Below are 27,752 nucleotides of genomic sequence, written 5' to 3'. Positions count from 1 at the left end.
TATGGTCTGTCAAATCAAGTGTTGCCAGTAGTGCAAATAAACATTTCTCAGGTACGTAATCAACGAACTAAAAAAAATGTTTGGCTATGACATTTTACCCGACTGCGCCAGAAGAAGGGTTATGTTTTATTAACATATCACAAATTGGGCACATTTTTTCAACAATAAGAGGAATATTCCTCTGATTTCCATGTTGAGTAATGCGTACCTACGTATATTAGGACAATTTTGTCGTTTTCTTATCTTCACAGGTGTGAATGGATAATAACAGCATTTGCTGTGATAAAGTCGACATTACTAATTTTATCTAATCTTTATGACTTACTAGCTTTCCGCCCGCGGCTTCGCCCGCGTGGAATTTTGTCTGTCACAGAAAAACTTTATCGCGCGCGTCCCTGTTTCAAAAACCGGGATAAAAACTATCCTATGTTCTTTCCCGGGACTCAAACTATCTCTATGCCAAATTTCATCAAAATCGGTTGCGAGGTTTAAGCGGGAAAGCGTAACAGACAGACAGACAGACAGAGTTACTTTCGCATTTATAATATTAGTTGGGATTGCATCCTACAATGATGCCGCACAAAAACACTAATTAGTTATAGAGTTATCAGTCTCCAAATAACAATAACTTTACGCCAGGTGTTTTAGACGATGTTATAAATAAAATTAATTTGATTTTTCACAACCCAGTAAGTATGAAGCATAAATCTTGGCCCTAGGGCTTGTCGCTATCAATTAAATTAAATTAAATTAACTACCTTTCATAAAACATGCTATATATTTTTCAATAATATTTTAGGGCCCATATGCATTATTGTGCCCCATAAAGGACTTGGTCAGTCTCAGTAGTTGTTGGACATTCTGTATCTTTTCAAAGACAAGAAGGGGATGGATTGATGCACGCACGATGCACATTGCGCTTCACCCGGCCCCGCCCTATTTTTTATCGTTGGCTGTCACTTTATCAGTCATCATCAGTCACCTCACCGGTTTGTCAAATCTGTCAGTTTGCTGTCAGATGAATTTTTGTCGTGTGGTGCCATGCACGTATTGGAATTTTAATTAATCGAATTTACTTGGTATAAACCCGGTTTCCTGTTATTTTAACCAAATTAGCTTACTCTCCTTAGTTTTGTGGTATACAGACAGCATTTTAAAGGAGGTGGTTATGAGTTTCGAGCTGTAAATTCAGTTGCAACTAAAATGGGAGCCAAAGTGTCTAGGAATGATTTTGAGTGGGTCTACACGGAGGAGCCGCATGCTAGCCGCCGGAAAATCATCTTAGGTACGTTATTACGTCATATTATATGCTATTCAGGCCTAACTGTAGTGTCGTACCTAGTTACCAAGTAGTGACAAAGAGCGTAGCTGAATAGATTTCGTCTAGTGAGTTCTGTACATGTTTACTTTTAATGAAATTTAGCAATGACGTCAAATCTTTCAGCTTACACATTCTATGGGCGGAACATTTTCGTATAAAAGTAGTTACAACTTTGATAACACTGTTGATTCATTTTATAGGTGAAATTCATTCAAAGTAAACAATGTAGATGACTGGGTAATATACCTACAAGATTACAATATTAATAATATGTATGTATGTATGTATGGAATTTCTTCATGATTTCTTTGGAGTATAGTGTAAACAAATATTGTATTTTTTCTAATTGCTTCTGGAGTTAGTTTTTTTTACACACATTTATTATTTCATATTAATGAAGTTGGTTGAATTAAAAGCTATACAATATTATTATTCAAATTGTTCATATTTTTGAAACTCTTGTAGCCCTAGCCTGGGTTGTACCATCTTACTTTGACTACAACAAATGACAAAAGTCTGTCTCTAACTCCATTTAAAAACAACAGTTATGGTTATAGTTACAGAGCAAGGTCCAGTGTAACTTCCTAAATATCTCAGAGGATATTCATATGCAAATGCAATTATAATCTTGTAAAATCTTTGAATTGAAAAGAGGCTGACAATAGTGACTGGGTTTCTTGCGCTGCTTCTTTTCAGCACTGGCCCATATTCCCAAAGCAGTGGTAGAGTTGGTATGGTTTTTTTAATTGAATACAATCTCTAGACTCTAGCCCCATACCTTTTTGTTTAGATTTTTTTTGAAGTTTACATAATATTTCGCTCCTTTGGTGGTTACAGAGATGGTGGTTTGTAAATCCATCATTAGGGTATTAAATATAGGGTTGATAGAATAAGTAGGTATGTGTAAAAGTGCTCTTTGGGAGCCTACTTACATCAAATTAACGATTTGAATAAAAAAAATATTAATTCTTGTACACTCACAAATTCATCTTAAACTTTAAACACACTAATAGCTGTGACGAAATTGTGAAACTGTTTACAATTATTGATGTCATTGTCATTTTTTATTGGTCGGTGCTGTAAGATGTTTTATCACAGTTGTATTCCTATTAGAAAGTACCATTAACCTGAAACCTGACTTTAGCCGTAATTATTTTTTATTTATTTATTTAAAACTTTTGCCACATGAAATTTTTAAACTTAACACAAAGGTTAAAAAAAACACATCTTTTTAAAATCCTTACAGCTAGTCTAAATTAATAAAAGAACAAGGCCAATTACTAATTTCCACATCTAAACTCCTCTTTTTGTTGAAATTGGCTAAAAATATCTCAAAAAGACTTATCATCTGCAAAATTGTCTGTCTGAGATACCAAAGGGTTATGCCCACTTAGTATGGGACCTTTGGCCTGAGGTGGACAGACATTACAGCATGTAATTTGTTATTTATTAAATAGTCTATACCAGTAAGAAACAGAATATAAATATCATTTTGTATCCAAGTCCTTAAAAAAAATTTTTTTTTATTAAGACTAAAAAAGGTTAGAAGCAAAATAAAACACCTTTTTTTTATTATTATTATTTTAATCTGACTCATGGGTCAACAAAATATTGTCTAGGAACTAGGCAGGTGGAAATACATGTTCCTAATACCTTGCCCAGCTCAAAAACCACAAAATTGTCATAACATGAGCACAGCAACCTACTGTTATTCGGCCAATATCAGGGCAAATGAATCCTCGTCCCATCATGTGTTTGTTGGGGCTCCACAGCATGTGTAGCAACTTGATCAGCTCACTGCCACTTAAGGATGACATATTTGGTCAGATCCCCGCAGCTGAAACAAAGAAATTAATTATGGTATCATTCAAAATTCATTCTTTAAGATATTGAGATGTGATGTCAATTTTTATCTATCAGTAAGAATTATTTGTATAGAAAAAAATATACACTTTTTTCAAATATATCAAGCCTATGTCTTTAATAAAATATAATGAAAATAATTATAAAAAACTTACTTGACGAGGTGAAATCTGTTCCATTATTACATTATTTTCGAATATGTGATTCTCTTTCCGTGTTAATATGCAGTCTATGGAACGTATTTGTAACAAAGACAATCCACGTTAACAGTGACCAGTGCTAGAGGTTGCTTCTTCATTTGAAATATTATTTGTCCTTGATTGGTGCAGAGCCACACCGTGGCCACAGTCCAACATGAGTGACAACATACACTGCTGTTATCAATCTAAAAAAAAAGTTTTATTAGGATTAAGGTAATCTACGGTAAAGGTAGTTGATCAAATACATTGTAAAAGGTATTCAACAAGTCCACACGCTCATTCAATAACTTACCAGCTGAGGAGTCATCCACTGACATTATAACCAACTGAACTTAATAAGCTCTAGGCTATGTCGCCTCCTCTGCATCATGTCAGCTATACAATTGATACATATCATAGGTTCCTCATGAGGTTGAGGAATTGCTAGTTGCATTATTCAAAATCGGGCTGGGGTTAACATTGGGGCTCGGGTCGGAGTCCATACGTAAGCCGTGGTCGGCGTTTAGGCAAGGTTCGATGTCCGAAAGTGAGCCATTGGTCATTGGTTGAGTGAGATTCGTAGTTCGAGAGTATGCCAGGGTCATCGGGAAGGGAAGCATCTAGGACCATGGTCAAAAAAATAAAGACGTCAAAAGGGAAACTTATACAACACTCTTCTGCTTTTATTTTGGCAAAAACTTGGTTTTGAGAACTAAACAACACTCACGATGAAAAATACAAAACAAAGCGAATGACAGATAACAGCTGTGACAATATTTTCAGTGTTGCCATGCTAATAATGTGGAGATGAATAAAAATAATCGATATAAAAATAGATTGTGTTTTTGATGACTCGAAATAAGGTGTATAATGAGGTGTGTGTGAAATAAGGTTTCATTTAGTTATTTAAATATTTTTGGTAGTGTTATTAGAATATTAAAAAGGTTTTATAAATGTCATTTTAATGAATACGTATTTAAAAAAAAAAAAATTGTCATAGTCGAACATCAATCGATATGAATCGATTCTTACCGATAAGATTCATTTTGGCAACACTGAAATGAGTGTTAAAGACAGGAAGTTGTAATTATCACATAAAGTACTATTTAAATTGGATTTTTATAAAGGCAAATTGATACAAAGTTACACTAAGTGAATACTTTAAAAATTAATTAAAAATTTTTGGCAAATTCATATTTTCATTAGCAGCTTGTCCACGCCAGGCCAGAAATGAACATTGTCCTTTGTGATATATTTGGCATTATAAATAAATTATAGATAGATAGGTAGATATTATCAATAAAACATGACATGTAGCTAGTGTCAGGGTTGTCAAAACTCTCTCAATCTTTTTTAATTTATACTAATATTATAAATGCGAAAATAACTGTCTGTCTGTCTTTCTTTCACGCTTAAACCACCAAACCGATTATGATAAAATTTGGTATATAGAGATAGTTTGAGTCCCGGGAAAGGACATATGATAGTTTTTATCCCGGTTTTTGAAACAGGGACACGCGCGATAAAGTTTTTCTGTGACAGACAAACTTCCAGGCGGGTGAAGCCGCGGGCGGAAAGTACTTTATAAAGGCAGTCGGAATATAGCTCCCACCAAATGTTTTGTGTCTTCACATTTCCACATTTTTTCCCAAAGCAGGGGTATTGTCAAAATTATTTGAGTAAGTAAAAGCACTTTTACCAGAGCCCCGATTACGGTAATTTTTAACGTCAACAATCCAGACACGCTTCTCGATTCTGCGATACGATTGGTCGTTCAACAGCGTACGTCAGCTGTTTTGACCAATCGTATCGCAGAATCAGAAACGCGTCTGGATTGTAGACGTTATAAAAGTTACCGTAATCGGGGCTCTGGCCTGTTCATCTCCGCGAGTTTACATCGATGGCCCACCTACAGGATACTTTTCGACAAGGCCTCACATACGAGCGAACATTGACTCACGCACGCGTATTCTTGTGTATGATGGAAGAAAATAAAGAAAATGGTGTACTAAATACTATGCAGTACCTATTTAACTGCCTAAATAATAATTAAAACACAGAATGTACTTTTATAAGTTGCCTCAAGACACTGAGAGGTAAATAAGTAGTTAATATTATTCATGATAATTCATGCTAAATCATGTATCTCCTCCGCCATTTTCCGCAGTTTGGCACCTCATGTCACATCATTTTACCGAAGTCAGCCCTATAGCTTCGGCGCAGTGCCGATTACTGACGTTTGTCAACAAAATGGCGCTTGACTCTTGAGACAGGCTAAATTACACCATATTGTTAATGACATTGAGCATAAATTTTTTTAAATACCTTCGCGAAGTAAACCTTCTGTACGTAGTACTTATTAAACAGTACTGTACCGTTATTCGAAGCCTTTATAATGAGAGTAGTGTCTGTCTTTTCCTGTTTGAGTACTAGTTTTGACGTATAATCTGCCCACGTGACTTCCGCTCCGGTCCCCCACCGCCTAAGCACGCCTCAATTAGCGACACTAGCGCCACCAACGGTAGCTCGAAACTAGGTTTCGATATTCTCGCCATTGGTGTTTTAGTTCCCGTTCGAGACGGTCGTAGAATTAGCTCCGCTAGTTCGCGACCCATCTCACAGGTACTAGTCGTGACGTGATTCAGGTAAAATATTACCATCATAATGTAAGTACTTTAAATTATTATGTACTGGCTGAAAACTTATAAAAATTACTGTGATTACTTATTTCGCAGTGTAATTTATTTTTACAACGGTGTTACCGTTCGGGGGTAGATTGCATTCAATCTAACTCAGTGTAATTTTAAATAATTATCTTTCTTCTCTAGTAATACTTGTACCTAACGGTATTCCGTTAGACGTGTTTCAAAAGTAACATTACTTTTTAGCAATGTTTGTTTCTAACGGTTTTTCGTTAGATATGTTTTTAAGCTAACTTTTCTTCTTAGCAATGTTCGTACCTGACGGCGTGTTCCGTTAGATGTGTTTTAAAACTAACATTCCTTTTTAGCAATGTTTGTGCCTAACGGTTTTCGTTAGATGTGTTTTAAAACTAATATTCCTTTTTAGCAATGTTCATTCCTAACGGTATAACACTCCTTTTTAGCTGTGTTTGTTCCTAAGGGTTTTCCGTTAGATGTCTTTATTTTCAAAAGGAAAGAGGAAATATTATGTCCACGTGCAGAAGAGGAGCAAGAGTTGGCGTAGAGGTCAAATCAAAGGATGGTGTGGTGTAATGTGATAGTCGCAAGATGTGATTGCTTGCTACAATAAGCTGTAAGTACCAACTTACCAATACCATTTCAGACATACGAATTCCATCGGACGGATTGTGTTGATTTATAAATCAACAAAATAAATAAACGGTAAACTACCTTTATCAATATGCATCCGGGGAAAGTATGAAAACTTCCACTAGGTAGGGTAGCGTACCGACGTACCTATTCTACCGCCATTATGGAAGTCTAACGCATGGCTTATAACCCAAGAGTGAAGTGTGCAGTTTGTCCTATTAGGATACGGTACGTAGGTATAATAATACCTTTGTGGTTTTCTTAAACTATGATTTCAGGAAAACGCTATGCTGTTACTGTGTAGATAAACAGTGAGTCTGTGTAATAAACGGTGAAGGATGAACATCGTCTATTCAGCCTGATACGCAGTTTATTTGATGCTAGCGGCGTCTGGAAAATTTTTCGGCAGCAATACGATCGCAACTCTGCTCCGCAGATCGATCTGAGATTTCGCCTTATGCTAAATACCTACAGTGGAAAACTCAAACTGGCTACTCGGCAAGCTAGATGGCAGTGTAACCAAAACGCAGCAGCATAATCCTGTAGCGAGGGTAAGTTCTCTTGGAGCAAACAGGGAAAAACCAGGAACCAGAACATTTTCTCCCTCATCCCACCGGGATAGGAGAAAACTCAAACACTCAAGGGGTCTCATATTGAGCCAGGCAACGCCGCTCATTTTTATTTACGTCGAGAGGTCTTAGTAAGGCATTGGTCCAAACCCTCTTGTTATCCCTCATCCCACTGGGATAGGAGATTACCCAAAGAGAATCGGACTCAAATCATTACATTTCGAGCCGAGCAACCTCGCTCATTTTTATTTACATCGAGAGGTTTTAGGGCATCGCTCTAAACTCTCATGTTATCCCTCATCCCACTGGGATAGGAGATTACCCAAAGAGAACCGGACTCAAATCATTACATTTCGAGCCGAGCAACCTCGCTCATTTTTATTTACGTCGAGAGGTCTTAGGGCATCGCTCTAAACCCTCATGTTATCCCTCATCCCACTGGGATAGGAGATTACCCAAAGATAACCGGACTCAAATCACTACATTTCGAGCCGAGCAACCTCGCTCATTTTTATTTACGTCGAGAGATCTTAGGGCATCGCTCTAAACTCTCATGTTATCCCTCATCCCTCTGGGATAGGAGATTACCCAAGGAGAATCGGACTCAAATCATTACATTTTGAGCCAAGCAACCTCGCTCGTTTGTATTTGCGGTTCAAAGACATGAGGGCATCGTCCTAAATCCTCATAATTTTTCAAGAGTTATAGAACCCAAACGCCTTATTCCACGGCAAACGAAAATAAGTAAAGTTGCCGAGTAGACATGAGGGCTTCGCCCTAAATCCGCATAACTATAAAAGGGTCTGAAATTCTATTTAACACGGCAAAATTAAAGTAATGTTGCCGGGAGGACATAAGGGCATCGCCCCAAATCCTCATAATTTTCAAGGGTTATGGAACCCTAATTAAAATGCTTTATTTCATGACAAAAGTAAGCTATTTAAGACCTGCCATGGGTAAAAGGTGGAGACAGAGATCATGAGATTACGCAAAAAATACTCGATTCGTGTCAGTTTGGCTTATTTCATTACTGCCGAGATGATACAAGGGCATCGCCCTAAACCTTCAGAATCTTGAAGGATGTTAATTAATCGGGGCCGCAGCTATGCGCCCTGAATTTTTGGTACCGAACAGTTAACGCCTGGAGAAATTAAATAAACTTAAGCCTTTATGCAGCCTCTGCATAGTAAAGTTACAACTATTGACCTGATAGTCTTTTAAATAAGGTATACATTCATAGACGCTTGGCGGGTACCACAAAGTACTGAATACTAAAATAAGTATTTGTCTGCTATACATACCTATAGTACACCGACAGACTCATGCAAATGTTCTGACGGCAATTGATTCGCACAGAAAGAGTCGCGACATTCGCGCCCTTACCTATTGGACGACTTCATTCTGGGGTAACTCAGGACCCATCCTTGCTTCGGGGTCAGATATAACCCATGCCCCTTTTGTAATAAAAGCACACAAGTCTGGATAATAAACACAATGAAGTCGGTCCTTACCTGTATAAAATAAATAAACAAAATAATAACAGTCTTACAAACTAGTAACAGTAAAAGGTGAACTCCATAAATATAAAATGGCCTAACCGAGTCTCGGTTACCAAAAACATACAGATCAAGTTACGTAACGTTACAAATCCTAAAGCATTGGCTCTTCTCATGTTATAACACTACAATTCATGATTTGCGTGAGGCAAAGAGCATTTTAACCGCCAACTTGAGGCGCTCATGGCACCCAATACCAAATACTTATGATCCACAATAACCAAAAGTATAAAGCTTATCTGAGCTTAAAACAAATTGGGCACGCTGCATGGTAACGCATTTCGCAATTGAATTTCACTGTACAACGAAAACAGTGACTTTAGTAAACCGTACTTACTAAATATATATTAAACCGCGTAGGTTTACATACTACAATTTGTTATTTTTTCATTTATACAAGCCATTACATTCGTTGGAGAAAAGATTGCATACCAAAAGTCACACAAGTCTTCAGTCTCTTAACTGAACTTTCCGTGTGCCCTATTATAGTGTCAATGACTACGTCTTGTCTACTTAATTTAAGTAAATAAATATAATTTATTATTAATGTCATATGACACCATGTCATATTGTTAATTCGACCTTTTGTGCACCTCTGTGGTTCAATAAAAATTGTCGTATGAATATGAACGACTTTTACGAGGAGTTAAAGGGAATAAATCAAAACCTTCAGTCCAAGAAAGTAATTTAACTCTGATTTTTCCAATTATCACTGTGACCTTAGGGTCACACAGAAGTACATAAACATGGTTGGAATTAATTTTGGATAATGTGCCGCACTCTTAAGCTCTTTGCTTGGGGCCGAAAGTCCTTCGCCTACCTACATAGTACAATTTACAAAATTCGTATTTGATGTGATTTAAATCCATCAATTATTATACTGTAACGAAGGTAGTCACAAGCAAAATGTTGTGGCACACACACAACTGTTTACGAGTTAACTTGTTTACAACAGCCTCGTGAAATATTCTAATATCTACCCGACTCGCTAGGTCAATAAAGTAATTTGTCTCTGCTGACTATTGTCACAAAAATTAGTACTTACCTACCTACTGGCAACTTAGGTATGTAGGTACACTTCAATGAATCATGAGTGACATTGGCGATGATATAAAACTTAGTGTTACACAAACATCATTACATAAATATTTTTACATAAATATTATTACATCGTGCAAATGAGCGATCGTCCAACGGCATTCAGGGTGATGAAAATAAATCATTCGAAATTAAATCCGATGCCCACCCTAAGGGCCTTGATGAAACCTGATAAGGTTTAGATCGGCTACGAAACTATCATTTAATTCTAGCTGTGCTTGCGACTTCGTTTGCATAACTTTTCTCGCTTTTGCAACATTCTTATTGATGCTCCGCTACTATTGGTGGTAGAATGATGTTATTATGATTTTATACATAGAATTCGTGGTTAAAGGACTCCAACACAAAGATAGTTTTTGTGTTGATGCAAACAAACTCTTGTTCAGCCCTATAACATTATTATCATAATTGTAATTACAATAATACATAATTACATATTAAGATTGCTCTGAATTAAGCTGGTTGACTAACCGTCAATAAGCTGATCTAGCTGACAAGTTATCACTGTTAGCCCTAAAGATAATGGTCGCACAGTCTTACCACAGCACCGACGTTTGTAAACCGCAAAGTTTACTAAGTTTGTACTAGGAAAGTCTGTATTATTATAAATTTTATCAATTCCGACTCAAACTTCGCTATCCCTAGCGAACAGCGATAACGCGGAATACTCAGGCAATACAAAAGTATCGTACCTTTACATAGCCGGCTAGCTATTGTCACCTATTCATTACACCGTCCACCTAGGCTACGGTCCTGTAAAGGTTTATAAATATTAAAATCTGAGCTGATACCTAAATGTGGGAAATGTTGGAGATCATCAAACGCCCGCTATCGGCAAGCGACCTTAACTGTACCAGTGAATATTCTTATCCATACCTAATAATTATTCACTCTGGTCTGATACTGTGAGTGAGGGTGGACGTAGCTTTTGCGCCTTTTACATGACGTAAAGTAACCGATAGTTCATTATTACATAGTTGTTAATAAACGATGCATTAGACGTGAATTTACGGAGATGCAGATGCAGGTTGCGTTCTGTAAAATATTATAATGTACCTACACACAGTACATTACCACTCAGTAGACAGATAAGCTAAAGTTCTAACTAATTCATAACATTTCTCACTGATCAATGTCTTATTCTTCAATTGGTCACATTGGCGATTACACAGCGCCACCAGGAGATAATAGACACGTCTCTCATTATAAAGGCTTCGAATAACGGTACAGTACTGTTTAATAGCGACGTTTTACCTGAAAATAAAACGTTTATTAAACATACTTACCTTATTCGAAGCCTACTTTTTAAATCTACCTGGTGTCATAAAACACAATGGCGAGAATATCGAAACCTAGTTTCGAGCTACCGTTGGTGGCGCTAGTGTCGCTAATTGAGGCGTGCTTAGGCGGTGGGGGACCGGAGCGGAAGTCACGTGGGCAGATTATACGTCAAAACTAGTACTCAAACAGGAAAAGACAGACACTACTCTCATTATAAAGGCTTCGAATAAGGTAAGTATGTTTAATAAACGTTTTATTTTCAGGTAAAACGTCGCTATTATTATTCTGTGCTTTTACTAGCCTAATGCCCTAAACCAAAAACAAAACTAAACCAATGATCGAGCTCTATTCAACACTGTGTTCGATTTGCTGCTTCGCTTAAGCAAGCATCGTTTGTGAATATGGGCGTAAATGCCTTTGATTATAATTCCTATTTTATAGCCATTCTACTAATGTAAAGAAACGTTTTTGTTAAAAAACAAAACCGCTGACAATTAATTGTTAAGACGTGAACGTTAAAAATAATGTCTTTTTTCACTATGATAACCCTAGCAATCTTGCCAACCTTATCTCAAGTGCTATTGCCGAAAATTATCAATCAATCATCTATTATGATATTAAGATACGATATCAGTCGATTCTAGCCATAACATTTCATTATCAATCCATACAACATTGAGAAGTATAATAAACTAGCTTTTGCCCGCGGCTTCACCCGCGTGGAATTTAGTTTGTCACATAATATCGTCATAAATTATAGCCTATATGTTATTCTGGGTTATAAACAATATTACTGTAAAGTTTCAACAAAATTCGTTCAGTAGTTTTTGCGTGAAAGAGTAACAAACATCCAGACATCCAAACTTTCGCATTTATAAAATTAGTAGGATATTTATCTAATTTGTTAGGATGTGATTAAATGTTAGATTTATTATGATAAATTTTGTCTAACGTTAGACTGGCTGTGCCCGCGACTTTGTTCGCGCGAAAATCGTTTGAATATCTTTCCCGTTTTTGCATCATTTTTCTTTATTGTTCCGCCCCTATTGGCTGAAGGGTGATGTTATAGCCTAAAGCCTTCCTCGATAAAGGGGCTATCGAAAAAAAAAAATTTTTTTCAAATCGGACCAGTACTTCCTAAGAACCAAACAAACTCTTCAGCTTATTTTTGAGTATACTATAATAGAGATGAAACGGATAGTAGTTTGGCCGGATACCGGATACCGGATATCCGGCCAGCTGCTAGGCCGGATAGCCGGATATCCGGTGGCCGGATAGTTGGCCCATTGTCTCGATGCTGCATGTCGTGACGAGTTTAGCGCCGCACAGGTGCTTCGAACGCGATCAGTGGGTCTATTAGTAGACTAGACTAGACTAGTCACACTTTTCGAAAATCGAATCCGTCCGAATAGAATGTCAGATTTTGCCACTTGTCTTGAGGGCAGATCAATTCGGCCGATTTCGGTTACTATCGTCATTGAGTGATTGAATAGCGAAAATTAAATTAGTTTACTTGTTGCGTAATCTGACTGAACTGCATGCATCATGTCATCAGACCATTAGTGAAAAAAGATCGCCTTTTTTATTTGGCAATATTTCGTTCGACATTAACAGATATTTACTAATTTATGTTGGTATTCGTCATTAGAGTGAATAGCCCAGAAAAAGAAATTAGTTTTTTGAAAGGCCTTAATATGGCTCTTTTGTAACTTTTTGGACTTAAAATAAAAGCCGTCATTAATATAAGCCATTTTATTGATATTTACCTCAAAGATTAATGTATTTCATTTTAATTATAGGAAATTGTCGTAGTTTTTTAATATCTGGTATCCGGCCGGATAGTGAGTTACTATCCGGTATCCGGCCGGATAGTAAATTTAGGCCGGATATCCGGCTTACCGGATAGTTACCGGATATCCGTTTCATCTCTATACTATAATATTTAGATCTATAATCAATACCCTCGATTATTTATTTAAAATCTTTATTGCACACACAAAAAAATGCGGTAGTACAAAAGGCGAACTTAATGCCATGTGGCATTCTCTACCAGCTAACCTTAGCCAATTTGAGTAGGTAGTGCAAAATAGAATTAATACAAACTTACATACTTATTATGTTGTTTCAAATTAGATGCAGGCCGCCACCAACCGGCCATTGTAGAAATCATTGGGGGAGGCCTATGTTCAGCAGTGGACGTCATATGGCTGAAATGATGATGATGATTAGTTTCAGTAATTCACTGTTAGTTACTTGAAGTACGTAGGTACTTACTAAGAACGGACACTTAAATCCTTCAAAACAGGATTTTGCTAGGCCAATAATGAATGACTACCAAAAGTTTAAAGCGAGGATTTTAATGTTTAAAAAAATAATCAAAGTGTACTACTTCCTTTGTTTTATCATCAGCTTTGCACTGGAAGTCGAACCTTAACTTCGAACTCCTATGTTCTTCTAATTAATTTCGATGCGGGTCCAATGACAGTTTGACTTACCCCCGGGACAAACTTGGCCTTCTGGTTGGGTTATTGGCGGTCAAGCTGTAGATCCTGGCTACACAGGAGTTGCAGCGGTGGAAACGAGAGGTGGGAATAGAAAATCCCGTTTACTACAGTTCTCGTATAGAACAATATTTCATAGCGTACTCCTCAACTTCGTAGAGACGTTCTAAACGTGCTAATTGATAGTCTTGTTACGCCTGACGCTTGAACGTGGGAAAATTGGTGCTAATTTACGAATTTAACGACCAACCAGACAGTTTGTGATGAGTGTATAATACATCGTTCGTTTTTAATTCCGTCCACTGCTGTACAAAGGTCTCACTCACGGGTTTGGGAGACCTGAACAACGAGATTCATTATTAATATAGGTCTAAAGCCTGGTCCGTGAGCACGTAGAATCCCGTCCAATGACCCCAAGCTACCCATCCTTATCGCTCGCACGTAATTATGTTGCTGTTGCGCTCGCACACTCACTGCGGGCGGCCGTCGCACAGTCGCGACAGCAATATAATTACGCGCGAGCGATAAGGATGGGTAGCTTGGGGTCATTGGACGGGATTCTACGTGCTCACGGACCAGGCTTTAGCGCATAACTGAGGCAATGCCTGAGGCATGGGAGCGGTTTTTGTGACGTCAATCGTCAGCAAGATTCAGATTTGCTTCAGACTTGTATGCTCTGTCACGTCATTATGTTATGTCACCGACTCCGTTAAGCCCTACATATACCTAATAGGAGCAGTTCGAAAGAGTTACGGGACTACTCTCCGTTCCCACCGCTGCAACTCCTGTGTAGCCAGGATCTACAGCTTGACCACCAATAACCCAACCAGTCAAAGGTCAAGTTTGTTCCGGGGAAAAGTTAAACTTTCACTGAAGAATATAATAAGATGAGTTCGAAGTTAAGGTTCGACTTCCTTCCAGAGAGAGTTATGACCGTTTTACCCCCAAATTTTTAAGTGACCCTTATGGTAACACAACAGGAATTTTGTTTCCATAGGGGTCACTTAAACATTAGTAATTGATGGTGAAAACGGGCATTAGTTTGCTCAATGATCGCCCCTAACCTCATCTCTTGTCCACAGAAAAGTACCCCCAAATCAAGCAGTTATTCGGCTACGACCCGCTCTTCAAATGGGTGGTGACGGCCATGGTGCTGACACAAATACTGATGATGCCGGTTGTCCAGAGACTGAGCTGGCCGGCTGCGATGGTGTTGGCTTACTGCTTTGGAGGAGTCATCAACCACTCACTCATGTTGGGTAAGTAGCTTATGAATAATGTTTAATTAAGTATTTACCACACTCCAGTCGTCGCTTGCTCAAACAGAGCGAGCCACAGTCTGGGGAGGACTCGCGAGTCGCGAAAGAATGTCTAATGTCTAAAGTCCGGTCGCCGAGCACGTAGAATTTCGTCTAATGACCCCGAGCTACCCATCCTTATCGCTCGCGCGTAATTATATTACTGTCGCGCTCGCACACACTACGGCCGTCCGTCGCACAGTTGCAACAGTAATATAATTACGCACGAGCGATAAGTATGGGTAGCTCGGGGTCATTGGTCAACATAGACCTCCCCCAATGACTTCCACATCGCACGGTTGGTAGCGGCCTGCATCCAGCGCCTCCCTGCTACCTTTATCAGATGATGATGATAGATAGATAGAAAGTATTTATTTGTATCAAAATTTTCCACAGTCACATTCACTTATCGAACAACAACTTTTTATTAGAGGTACGAAGTTCGCCAAGACAGCTGGTCTGTTAATAAATGACTAAGTTCTGAAGTAACAAACATAAATTATCTTTATTGACATGAATAAAATTGCATGTGGACAAGCCATGATCGGATGATTAAGGTTACGCGGTACATAAAGGTAATTATTACAGCTATCACAGTTGCACCTTAATCATCATCATCATCATCTCAGCCATAGGACGTCCACTGCTGAACATAGCAGCTCCCCCAATGCTTTCCATGTTGCCCGGTTGGTAGCGGCCTGCGTCCAGCGCTTTCCTGCTACCTCTATGATGTTGTCGGTCCACCTTGTGGGTGGACGTCCCACGCTGCGTTTTCCGGTATGCGGCCTCCACTCCAGAACCTTGCTGCCCCAGCGGCCGTCAGTTCTGCGTACTATGTGCCATGCCCATTGCCACTTCAGCTTGCTAATCCCTCCGGCTATGTCAGCGACTTTAGGTCATTTACGGATCTCATCACAGTTGCACCTTACTTCCTGGTAATAGGTGTTATTTTACAACAAAAATACACGGTCTGATGCGCTGTACTTGACTTTCTCGGTAACGTATTGGTTTTGGTTATCGATTTCCTTTACGATAACGGTTCACGGTATTTGCGTATCGATTTGTAAAGGTTTATTGTATTTTGAACGTTCTGATTTGACTCACGAGTCTTCCTTGTTATTAGGGGAATCCCTGAGGATTATTCCACTTTGTTTCATCATCATCATCATTTCAGCAATAGGACGTCCACTGCTGAACATGGACCTGAATGATTTCCACAATGGCCGGTTGGTGGCGGCCTGCATCCAGCGCCTTCCCGCTACCTTTATGAGGTGGTCGGTCCACCTTGTGCGTCCTACGCAGCGCTTTCCGGTACGCGACCTCCACTCCAGAACCTTGCTGCCCCATCGGCCGTCAGTTCTGCGTACTATGTGCCCTGCCCATTGCCACTTCAGCTTGCTAATCCGTTGGGCTGTGTCAGCGACTTTAGTTCGTTTACGGATCTCCTCGTTTCTGATTCGATCTCGTAAAGAAACCTAGCATAGCCCTAGCACGCTGTGAAATTTTGAGCTTATTTTTAAGGCCTATATTATACATATATTGAAAGGCCACTTTGTTTACTTAATGAGAATGTCGCGATATTTTCACGTCCGAAATACCGCAGTGTCTCAAGACAGAAGTCTTTGACCAGTGTGTGTTGCCAGTGATGGTATACGGATCTGAGACGTGGTCGCTTGCTATGGGCCTCATAAGAAGGCTCAAAATCACCCAAAAGACGATGGAGGGTGCTATGCTTGGAGTTTCCCTGCGTGATCGAATCAGGAATGAGGAGATCCACAGGAGGACTAAAGTGACCGACATAGCCCGCAGAATCTCTAAAATCAAATGGCAGTGGTCGGGGCATATATGATATAGCTAGTAGAGCTCACGGCCGTTGAGGCAGAAAAGTTCTCGAGTGGTTTTAGCACATTGGTGTCATCTTGTTTGTGATCTAAATAAATCATCATCATCATCATTTCAGCTTCAGGACTGCTGAACATAGGCCTCCCCCAATGATTTCCAGATTGGCCTATTCCCGCTACCTTTATGAGGTCGTCTGTCCACCTTAATCTTCACCATGTACCAGTAATAATGGTTTAATGTTAAATGAGTTGTACGATGTTATCCACTGATAACAGCACTCCTGAATCGCAATCACTTTTGAGAGTTTTATCTTATCACGGTCTATGGCACTTCAAACCGATTGTGTAGGATTTTCCCGACTTTCGAGTAATAAAACTTCATAAAACTCATTTTATTTTTGCAAGTTGGCTTTTAAAAGCACTTTTACACGTCCCAGTATTAACCCTACCACTGCTTCAGGACAATAAATGGGCCAGTGTTGAGAAGAAGCAGCGCAAGAAACTCAGTCACTATAATAATTCTGCGTAAACCACGATAGCAGAACGGTGAAGAGGTTCGACGCGGTTTCGAACCCCGTCGCCGCTCGACTATTGTGGTGAATCCACTTGTAACACAAGCATATTCAGCTTACCACGAGGGGTTAACGGGATTTTTTTAAATGCATAACATGGCAGGTATTTGACCACAATCGCACCTGATGTTAAGTGGCATGCAGTCTAGGATGGTACACATCTGCCCTGTAAGTGCCTATTCACTCTCGCCTTGATAAGACCCGGATTATAGTCTTCAGGAAAGACAGCAGCAGGCAGCGAATTCCAGTCCCTAGCTGTTCGCATTATAAAAAAATCGTCGAAACGCTTAGTAACGGATAAACGGATTATCTCTATACGATTGTTATCTCTATACGAATGTCAAAGTGACCCTTTCATACAAGTATTTATACAGGGTGTTAGGTAAATGGGTATATGAGCCGACACTAGCCCATGTTAACATGGTCATATAAATTGTATGGTGAAGTCAGAAAATTGATATCTTCATTTTAATTATTTTATTTTTCATACAAATCGGATTCTATAAAATTTATTTTGTATGAAAATTAAAAAAAAAATTATGATATCAAATTTCTGCCTTCACCATACCATTTATATGCCCATGTTAATATGGGCTAGTGTCGGCTCATATACCCATTTACCTAACACCCTGTATAGTATTGCGGGACAATCCCGCGTCCGTGTTGAAATCCACACGGTATTAAAACATACATAGGCATTGTTTTATCAAACTTGAGCATAGGGCATTCTGGGATCTTCTAAGATTCTGAAACGGATTCGAAAGAAATTGTCCGAAGTTAAAATGGCTGTTTTTGAACAAACGTTAAACGTTCCTCAATTATACTGACTCCTTTAACACATTTGACCTGTAACAGTTAGCTTCGCCTATCGTATGACATCGTGATCGCATAGAAAATATTATAAGTCTAGCCCTTAATGAGGGCTATCGTTTTAGCGCTCACCAGTTAGCGCCACTGTAGAGTAAGGTCCTGTCACTTGCTAGTAGCGAAGACAGTGGCACCAACTGGTGAGCGCGAAAGTGGTAGGAGGACTATCGCATTTGCACTCATCAAGATGGCGCCACTGTAGAGTAAGGTCCTGTCACTTGCTAGTAGCGAAGACAGTGGCACCAACTGGTGAGCGCGAAAGTGGTAGGAGGACTATCGCATTTGCACTCATCAAGATGGCGCCACTGTAGAGTAAGGTCCTGTCAATCGCCAGGGGTGCCAACTGTTAAGTATAAAAACGATAGCCCTCATTGAGTCAGTGCCTGAGGTATGGGAGCGGCACGGGAGGGTGTTTTGTTACGTCAAAATAATGTCAGCGAGACTTCAGACTAGGGATGTTATGGATATGTAGTTTCGGTTATGGATACGGTTACGGATATAGGAATAATATTATGCCGGTTTCGGTTACGGTTACGGATATTTTTTTATTTCGGATATCCGAAAGTTTCGGTTACGGTTACGGATATCTGTGCTTTAGAATGCAATTTGCAATAGTTGTCCAACACGGTTTATTCATGGCCGCACACTTTAATCGAATTAAAAGTAATAAAAAAATAAAAATTTATACCTACTAGATGGCATTATAAAAGTAAATCAGGCTGTTATGCCTTTACATTTATAATGCTATACAAAAAACATTTTTTAAACTGCTTACATCCGAAACTATCCGAAACTTTTGAATCGGTTACGGTTATGGTTTCGGATATTTTTTTATTTCGGATATCCGAAAGTTTCGGTTACGGTTACGGATATCCATAACATCCCTGCTTCAGACTGTACTGGGTAATTCAAACACCATGAATTAACACATGCAGAAACCGCACCGCAACGACTATTATTAGATAAAACGTCATCAAGGTCAACAGATACCGAATGTAAACTTACCGTCCGGTGTATGTACAGTTAGCGTCAAATATATGATGACACCCAAAGCAGGCCTGTTCATCTCCGCGAGTTTACATCGAAAACAAAACACGCACGATGGCCCCCTACAGGATTACTATTCGACAAGGCCTCACATACGAGCGAACATTGACTCACGCACGCGTATTCTTGTGTATGACGTATGTATGTATGTATGTATGGAAAAAATAAAGAAAATGGTGTACTAAATACTGCAGTATTTAACTGCCTAAATAATAATAAAAACACAGAATGTACTTTTTTAAGTTGCCTCAAGACACTGAGACGTAAATAAGTAGTTAATATTATTCATGATAATTCATGCTAAATCATGTATTTCCTCCGCCATTTTCTGCAGTTTGGCACCTCACTTCACATCATTTTACCAAAGTCAGCCCTATAGCTTCGGCGCAGTACCAATCACTGACGTTTGTCAACAAAATGGTGCTTGACTCTTGAGACAAGCTAAATTACACCATATTGTTAATGACATTGAGCATACATTTTTTAAAATACCTTCGCGAAGTAAAACTTCTATACGTAGTACTTATTATTATTCTGTGCCCAAAGTGACCAAAAAGTTGATAACACAACGTTGCGAACTTTTTGGTACTTTGGGTGTCAAAAAAAGGCAGGTATTTGACCGCAATTGCACCTGATGTTAAGTGTGATGCAGTCTAGGATGGTACCTGTAAGTGCCTGTTCACTTTCGCCTTGAAGAAACCCTGATTATAGTGTACTGGAAAGACAGCAACAGGCTGTAGCGAATTCCAGTCCCTAGTTTTTTTTTATCCACAACGAGGAAGCTCTTGGCCTGTATCTCACCTGATGGTAAGTGACGATCAGGCCGAAGGTGGAAGCGAGCTTCACCCGGAATCCTCAACCACGGAGGAACTGGCTACCTTACCTCTAACTGCCGGAACACAACAATGCTGTTAACATTGTTGTTATGGCGACAGACTTAGGTAAGATGGTGGTAGCTAGCCAGGCGGACTTAGAACAAGCCCTACCACCAACCAAACCGAACAGAAAAATCTGCCCCCACTGGGAATCGAACCCGGGACCTCTGCGTCTGAAGCAGGTTGTAGTTGTCCGCATTATAAGTCTAATTTCTGTGGTTGTACCATTTGTCCCCCACTGGTGGAAATCTAGAAACAATTTAGGGAGTAGGTACAGACGATGGCACGTCAAGGTAACCACTGTGGGTTCTTGTGCAGTTGTAATAGGGGCGAGTTTGAAACAAAAATGGGTAACCTGATGTGCTGTCGTGTGTACATAAATTGAAAGACGAAGAAGACATTAACCAGTTCTGTTGTTTTTCCTTTCAGCTATCCACGAGATCGCCCATAACCTAGCATTTGGCCACAACAGGCCGCTCCACAACCGACTGTTCGGTTTCTTCGCCAACCTGCCCATCGGGATACCTATATCCATCAGCTTCAAGAAATACCACCTGGAACACCATAGAGTAAGTATTTTGTCATCGTCATTTCAGCCATAGGACGTCCACTGCTGAACATAGGCCTCCCTCAATGATTTCCATAATAACCGGCTACCTTTATGAGGTCGTCGTTCCGGTACGTGGCCTCCAATCCAGACATCAGTTCTCAGTCAGGCCATCAGTATTTCATCATCATCATTTCAGCCATAGGACGTCCACTGCTGAACATAGGCCTCCCTCAATGATTTCCATAATGAGCGGTTGGTAGCGGCCTGCATCCAACGCCTTCCTGCTACCTTTATGAGGTCGTCGGTCCACCTTGTGGGTAGACGTCCTACACTGCGCTACCTTCTCTCCAGAACCTTGCTGCCCCATCGACCGTCAGTTCTTAGTCAGGTCATTTTTTATTACATAGTAAAAAAAGGCTCACAAAGGTGACTGAGTTTCTTGCGCTGCTTCTTCAGCACTAGTCCGTTTATTGTCCCGAAGCAGTGGTAGTGGTACGGAACTATTCCCACCTCTCGTTCACACCGCTGCAACTCCTGTGTAGCCAGGATCTACAGCTTGACCGCCAATAACCCGACCAGTGAAGGTCAAATTTGTCTCTGGAGAAAGTTAAACTAGCAACGAAATTAATCAGACTAATACGATTATTTTTATCCATCAATAAATCCATCTTAATATCTATTTAAGTGACATAGATATGAGTATTAGTCGTAGACTTTGTATAGTTGATAGAAATCGCTATCCGTATCAATCACAGGTGTCTGGTGATAACACCAGTAACTATAAGCACCTTATCATAATATGTTCAATAACCGACTATTATGCTCTTATCAGCATGTATCTAACTCGATTGCTCATACTGATAACGGCTGTTTTAAAAATACACAAATAATATACATTATAAACTAAAAAAAACTAGTAAAACATATTTTATTTTTGCAAGAAGGCTTTTAAAAAGCACTACACGTCCCAGTATTAACCCTACCACTGCTTTATACGCCAGTGCTGAGAAGGCAAAATTTTTGGTGTTCGGACACGTTTAGCTACTAAATAACTCGCTACTCGACTAAATAACTCGACTAGTGCGAACAAGGCTTATGTTCGAGCCTAAAGTCCAGTCGCCGAGCAGATAGAATTTCGTACAATGACCTTTGCGACGGGCGACCGCACTGTGTGCGCGAACGCGACAGCAATATTTACGCGCGAGCGATTAGGTTGGGTATCTTGGGGTCATTGTACGAAATTCTATCTGCTCGGCGACCGGACTTTAGCAGTCTAAAATATATTTTTTGTTTATTACAGTACCAAGGCGACGAAGTCATAGACACAGACTTGCCCACTTTGCTAGAAGCGAAACTGTTTTGTACCACTGGTGGGAAACTGCTGTGGCTGCTTCTCCAGCCGTTGTTTTATTCCATCCGCCCACTGGTGGTCCGGCCTAAGCCGCCGTCGCCGTTGGAGCTCGTCAACCTTGTCATTCAACTGTTCTTCGATGCTGTGGTCGTGCAGATGTTTGGTGAGTCTGTTCATCATCATCATCATTCGGTCAGGTCATGGTGCCTTAAAACCGTTCGTTTAAAAGTATCAAAAGTCACGTTGTTCATTGAAAATAAATCTATATTTTTTGTTGTAGGTTGGAAAGTCCTGGCCTACTTAGTCTTGGGATCGCTGATGGCTATGGGAATCCACCCAGTGGCTGGTAAGTGGTCTATCTTATCTTACTATTTTACTTTTTACTAATATTTTACTATTATTATAAATGCGAAAGTTTGTGTAGATGTCTGGATGTTTGTTACTCTTTCACGCAAAAACTACTGAACGGATTTTGATGAAACTTTACAGTATTATTGTTTATAACTCAGACTAACATAATATAGGCTATAATTTATGACGATATGTGACAAACTAAATTTCACGCGGGTGAAACCGCGGGCAAAAGCTAGTATTACCACAGAATAATAATAAGTACTACCACAGAATACATAATAGTAGCAACAGAAATTGCACTCCTTTGTGTAGGATCAGATGCCGACATTTTAACGGTAATAATAATAATGCAAAATATCCAACGCACATGGTGCATTCGAAATCGCACCTTACTACTACGCTAACAAGAGCGCATTTTTTTTGTGTTTAGAATTGATCTACGTCACCGCTCAAGCGTCAGGGTTGTATGAGCAAAGTAAAATAAATAAAAACTTAATTTTAAGAAGCATTTATTGTATTTACGATTAGAAAACTTTAATCTAGTGGAGTTTGTATAATCGTACCATCTCTAAAGTACCTATTAATAAACTTCAGTGTTGCGATAATTCGAAATTAAACAAACAGTTTTAAAAGGTGTAGTGTCGGAAAATAGACACGGTGAAGTAAAGTTAATGTTTTTATTAGCTAAAATATTTTTTTTTCTATAGTTTTTTGTCATAAGTATTTCAAAATAATTTATTATTTAAAAAGTGTAGTTTTTTTTATTATTTAAATCACTACAGTTAATTATTATTCCTAAATATTACAATTTTTCATTAAAGAAGAATAACAGTGCTGTTGGAACAATAAACCTTGATTGCGACTATGATCGACCGAGCGTGTATAGATACGCGTGTGCAAACAGGCGCGTGGCGGCCCGGACTGATTTGCAACTTGAAGTTGTCGCGCGCTGTAGGTAATTATCTCGGCCGGCATAGGCGAGTGACGGAGGCCTGGTACTACGTACAGAAGTTTTACTTCGCGAAGGTATTTAAAAAAATGTATGCTCAATGTTATTAACAATATGTGACGTGAGGTGCCAAACTGCGGAAAATGGCGGAGGAAATACATGATTTAACATGAATTATCATGAATAATATTAACTACTTATAAATAAGTAACTAAACTAACGAGAGGTAAACCTCTCAGTTTCTTGAGGCAACTTAAAAAAGTACATTCTGTGTTTTTATTATTATTTAGGCAGTTAAATACTGCACAGTATTTAGTACACCATTTTCTTTATTTTCTTCCATCATACACAAGAATAGGTACGCGTGCGTGAGTCAATGTTCGCTCGTATGTGAGGCCTTGTCGAATAGTATCCTGTAGGTGGGCCATCGTGCGTGTTTTGTTTTCGATGTAAACTCGCGGAGATGAACAGGCCTGGTATTACATACTTTGACAATAAAAGGTGCAATTTAATGCATTTCCTGACGAAGAAAAAGGACTTTAGGAGTTGCCTATGCGTGCGTTTTATGTTATGCGGTTAGATCAAAGTGAACGCAGCTCGCATCATGTAAGAAACATTGTCGGTCTCTGTAAATTTTGTATTGATGCGATCTGACCGTGCGGGCATGATCCAGTGTGACAAATCCTTTAATATTGTTGAAACTTTGTTAAATAAATAAACTGGACTATTCCCTCCTCGTTCCCACCACTGCAACTCCTGTGTAGCCAGGATCTGCAGCTTGACCGCCAATAACCCAACCAGTGAAGGTCAAGTTTGTCCCGGGGGAAGTTAAACTGTCATTGGACCCGAACCGAAATTAATCAGAAGAACATAGGAGGAGTTCGTAGTTAAGGTTCGACTTCCTCCATTGCAAAGCGGATGACAGGTGACAAACAAAGGTTTAATAACCTTTAAGAAAAGATAAAAGAAGAGAAAAAGATAAATAAAATGTTTCTTTCCAGGCCACTTCATATCCGAGCATTACATGTTCAAGAAGGGTTTCGAGACGTATTCGTACTACGGACCCCTCAACTGGATCACATTCAACGTGGGGTACCATAACGAGCACCATGACTTCCCGGCAGTACCCGGCAGGAGACTGCCTGAGGTAAGCAGTCTATTATTTTAATTTTAATTCTTTATTATAGGTCTAAAGTCCGGTCGCCGAGCAGATAGAATATCGTACAATGACTCCAAGCTACCCATCCTTATCGCTCACACGTAATTATATTGCTCGCATATTCACCGCGGCCGCCCGTCGTACAGTCGCGACAGCAATATAATTACGCGCGAGCGATAAGGATGGGTAGCTTGGGGTCATTGGACGAAATTCTATCTGCTCGGGGACCGGACTTTAGCGCTTGACTGAGTCAGTGCCTGAGGCAAGGTGACAGTGGCACGGGATGGGTGACATTGACATATTAGGACGTAATAGAGCATATAGATGACCTATACTGAACCGTCCCAACCCAACCGTTCCTGCGGTGCGCATCCAGGTGCTTCCCGCGACTTTCACCAGGTCGTCGGTCCACCGAGTAGGAGGTCCTATTCTACTCTGCCGCAACCACATGACTATACAATTCTATAGTACAAATTTTGCGTAGTTTGGGAATAGATCATCATCATCATTTCAGCCACAGGACGTCCACTGCTGAACATAGGCCTCCCCCAATGACTTCCACATCGCACGGTTGGTAGCGGCCTGTATCCAGCGCCTTCCTGCTACCTTTATGATGTCGTCGGTCCACCTTGTGGTTGGACGTCCCACGCTGCGTTTTCCGGTACGCGGCCTCCACTCCAGAACCTTGCTGCCCCATCGGCCGTCAGTTCTGCGTACTATGTGCCCTGCCCAATACCACTTCAGCTTGCTAATCCGTCGGGCATTATAGATGGCCCAGCTAAAATCAAGTGGCAGTGGGCGGGGCATATAGCTCGTAGAGATGATGACCGTTGGGGCAGAAAAGTTCTCGAGGGGCGACCACGGGCCGGAAGACGTAGCGTGGTCAGGCCTCCCACTAGGTGGACCGACGATCTGGTAAGGTCGCGGGAAGAACGACCTATTCATTTCAGCCAAATGACGTCCACTGCTGGACAAAGGCCTCCCCAAGGATTTCCACAACAACCGGTCCTGCGCTGCCCGCATTTAGGCTCTTCCCGCCACCTTCATTAGATCGTCGGTCGACCGAGTGGGAGGTCCTATTCTACTCTGCCGCAACCACATGGCTAATAATACAACCTATAGTACAAACACAGATCACAGAAACTAAAGGGAGATGTGACAAGGGGGCGTGGCCGGTGTCGCAGCAATATGCCCAAAAACAGAACACATTGCTGCAGACGTCATAATGTAAACAGCTTACACTGCTTGCGCAGTACTAAAGATTATTCGAACGTTGAGTACTGATACCGCAGTGGATAATGAGCACATAGGTATTTTGATTTACTTGTGTGTGTGAATTTCTAATGCGACACTGAGTTTCGAACTCAGCGCATTAGTTGGCATCTCTCTAGATCTTTATGAGTGCAAACTTTGCTTAGTTTGGGACTAGATGGCGCAGTGTAAAATGAGTATTTTATTTATTTGAATTCGTCCGTCCATCAGGTCAGGAGGATAGCATCAGAGTTCTACGACAACTTGCCGCAGCACAACAGCTGGTCAAGCGTGCTATACGACTTTGTGACGGACCCCGACATTGGGCCCTATGCACGAATCAAGAGGAAGCACCACGGTCTGGATAGCTAGGTAAGTTAAAATGAAAAAATTAAAATGAATTATTTTATTCAGCGACAAAAAAACATTGAAAATTAAAGTTGACAGCTAGGCAGATGGTATGGGTTGACTGACAGCTATGTACGCAGATGGTAAGGGTTGACAGCTAGGTAGTTGGTAAGGGTTGACAGTTAAGCAAATGGTAAGGGTTGACAGTTAGAAATATGGTACGGGTTGACAGCTAGAGAGATTTTTTTTATAAAGATACGCACTTAGTGATATTGTTATATTTCTGTAAAAACTAACAATATTTTTTCCCTTTCAGATTTACTAAATATGGAAGAGATTCTTACATGCAGGTACGCTTTTCGGGTCTTAGTTAATTGTTGTTTACTTCCAAATCACAAAATTAAATAGGAATAGGTACATACAGTATATTTTTTAATTTTATATATACCCATAATAGTTACAGGGATAAATATAGGGTGTAACATTAAAAAAAACAAGAATTGAAAGCTAGGATCCTAGTTTTTCAATTGAATATAATGTAGTTTTGTAAATTACACGATACTTTAATTAAATTTTGCTTTATTATGTTGTCTCAAAACTAAGCCGCGCTAGAAATTGTTGTACTACATATTTTGTGTTTTTACACCCTGTATATTAAGAGTCACATTATAAATGTATATCGTTCTCTTTCGAATACCCAGTGATAAGAACAGGATAGCATGTCTATATATTTTTATATTATAAAGAGATTTCTTAATTTTATTTAAAAACTGTGAACTTGAAATCTCAATAAGAATTTTTTTATCTAATAAGTGAAGTTTTAATTGATCTTTAATTTAACAATAATACTTATTATATTGATATTTATTTATTCAAAATTAAGTAAAGTATTTGCATATAAAAATACACTCAAAAATTTTGTTTTTTAAAGGAATAAATTCCTGTTTTCAAATAAATACTTCTACGTTTTGTATTTGTAAAAATATTGTATTTTTAATACTTCAAAATATTGGATATTGTCTATGAATATTGAAAGCTTTTGTATTATATCTACATACGTTGAAATAATGCCTTAATAATGCTAAAGTCTATTGCAGATGTCATTTGTTATGGACTAGCGCTAACTGCTTTAATGCTTGAGGTTAGGAGAGGCACGGGAGGGGTGACATTGACATTATGTATGTCAAAACTAGCGGCCGCCCGCGACTTCGTACGCGTGGACCTCGTTTTATCCCCTTAGTTCGTAAAATCTGTTGTTAGATATCATGTTGATAGATGGCGTTTCACGGCTTCCCCCGAATGAATATTTACGAACGTCAAAAACAGTAGTTTGTCCAGCTGTAGATTTTAACCAATGACGATAGATGGCGCTTTTTAGACACGTCTTATTTATTTATTGAAATTTATTTGTCACATATCGTCATAAATTATAGCCTATATGTTAATCTGGGTTATAAAAAATAATACAGTAAAGTTTCAACAAAATTCCAGTAGTTTTTGCGCGTGAAAGAGTAAAGAACATCCAGACATCCAAACTTTCGCATTTATAATATTAAAGCCTGGTCCGTGAGCACGTAGAATCCCGTCCAATGACCCCAAGCTACCCATCCTTGTCGCTCGCACGTAATT

The 27,752-nt window shown here is 39.5% G+C and overlaps 2 protein-coding genes and 1 long non-coding RNA gene across 3 annotated transcripts in view; 2 read left to right on the top strand and 1 right to left on the bottom strand.

The window, feature by feature from the left end:
* The window catches only part of LOC135085585 (THAP domain-containing protein 5-like), a 308,949-nt gene that overhangs the window by 129,129 nt on the left and 152,068 nt on the right, over positions 1-27,752 (top strand). The gene's annotated exons all lie outside the window — the stretch shown is intronic.
* LOC135085737 (sphingolipid delta(4)-desaturase DES1) lies at positions 1,006-26,701 on the top strand. The gene is made up of 8 exons (XM_063980535.1): positions 1,006-1,285; positions 14,744-14,920; positions 20,591-20,730; positions 22,012-22,225; positions 22,343-22,408; positions 24,367-24,512; positions 26,007-26,147; positions 26,440-26,701. The coding sequence occupies exons 1-7, from the start codon at positions 1,204-1,206 to the stop codon at positions 26,145-26,147; spliced, it is 966 nt and encodes a 321-aa protein (XP_063836605.1). The 5' UTR covers positions 1,006-1,203; the 3' UTR covers positions 26,440-26,701.
* Positions 2,977-4,161, bottom strand: LOC135085628 (uncharacterized). The gene is made up of 3 exons (XR_010260171.1): positions 3,677-4,161; positions 3,340-3,569; positions 2,977-3,158 (listed from the first exon to the last, which is right to left on the bottom strand). It is a non-coding gene; the product is annotated as an uncharacterized LOC135085628 (long non-coding RNA).

This window comes from Ostrinia nubilalis, chromosome 29 (genome assembly GCF_963855985.1).
Source record: "Ostrinia nubilalis chromosome 29, ilOstNubi1.1, whole genome shotgun sequence".
Taxonomy (NCBI): domain Eukaryota; kingdom Metazoa; phylum Arthropoda; class Insecta; order Lepidoptera; family Crambidae; genus Ostrinia; species Ostrinia nubilalis.
Note: the sequence above shows the minus strand (reverse complement) of the source record. Positions and strands in the feature narration are given on the sequence as shown.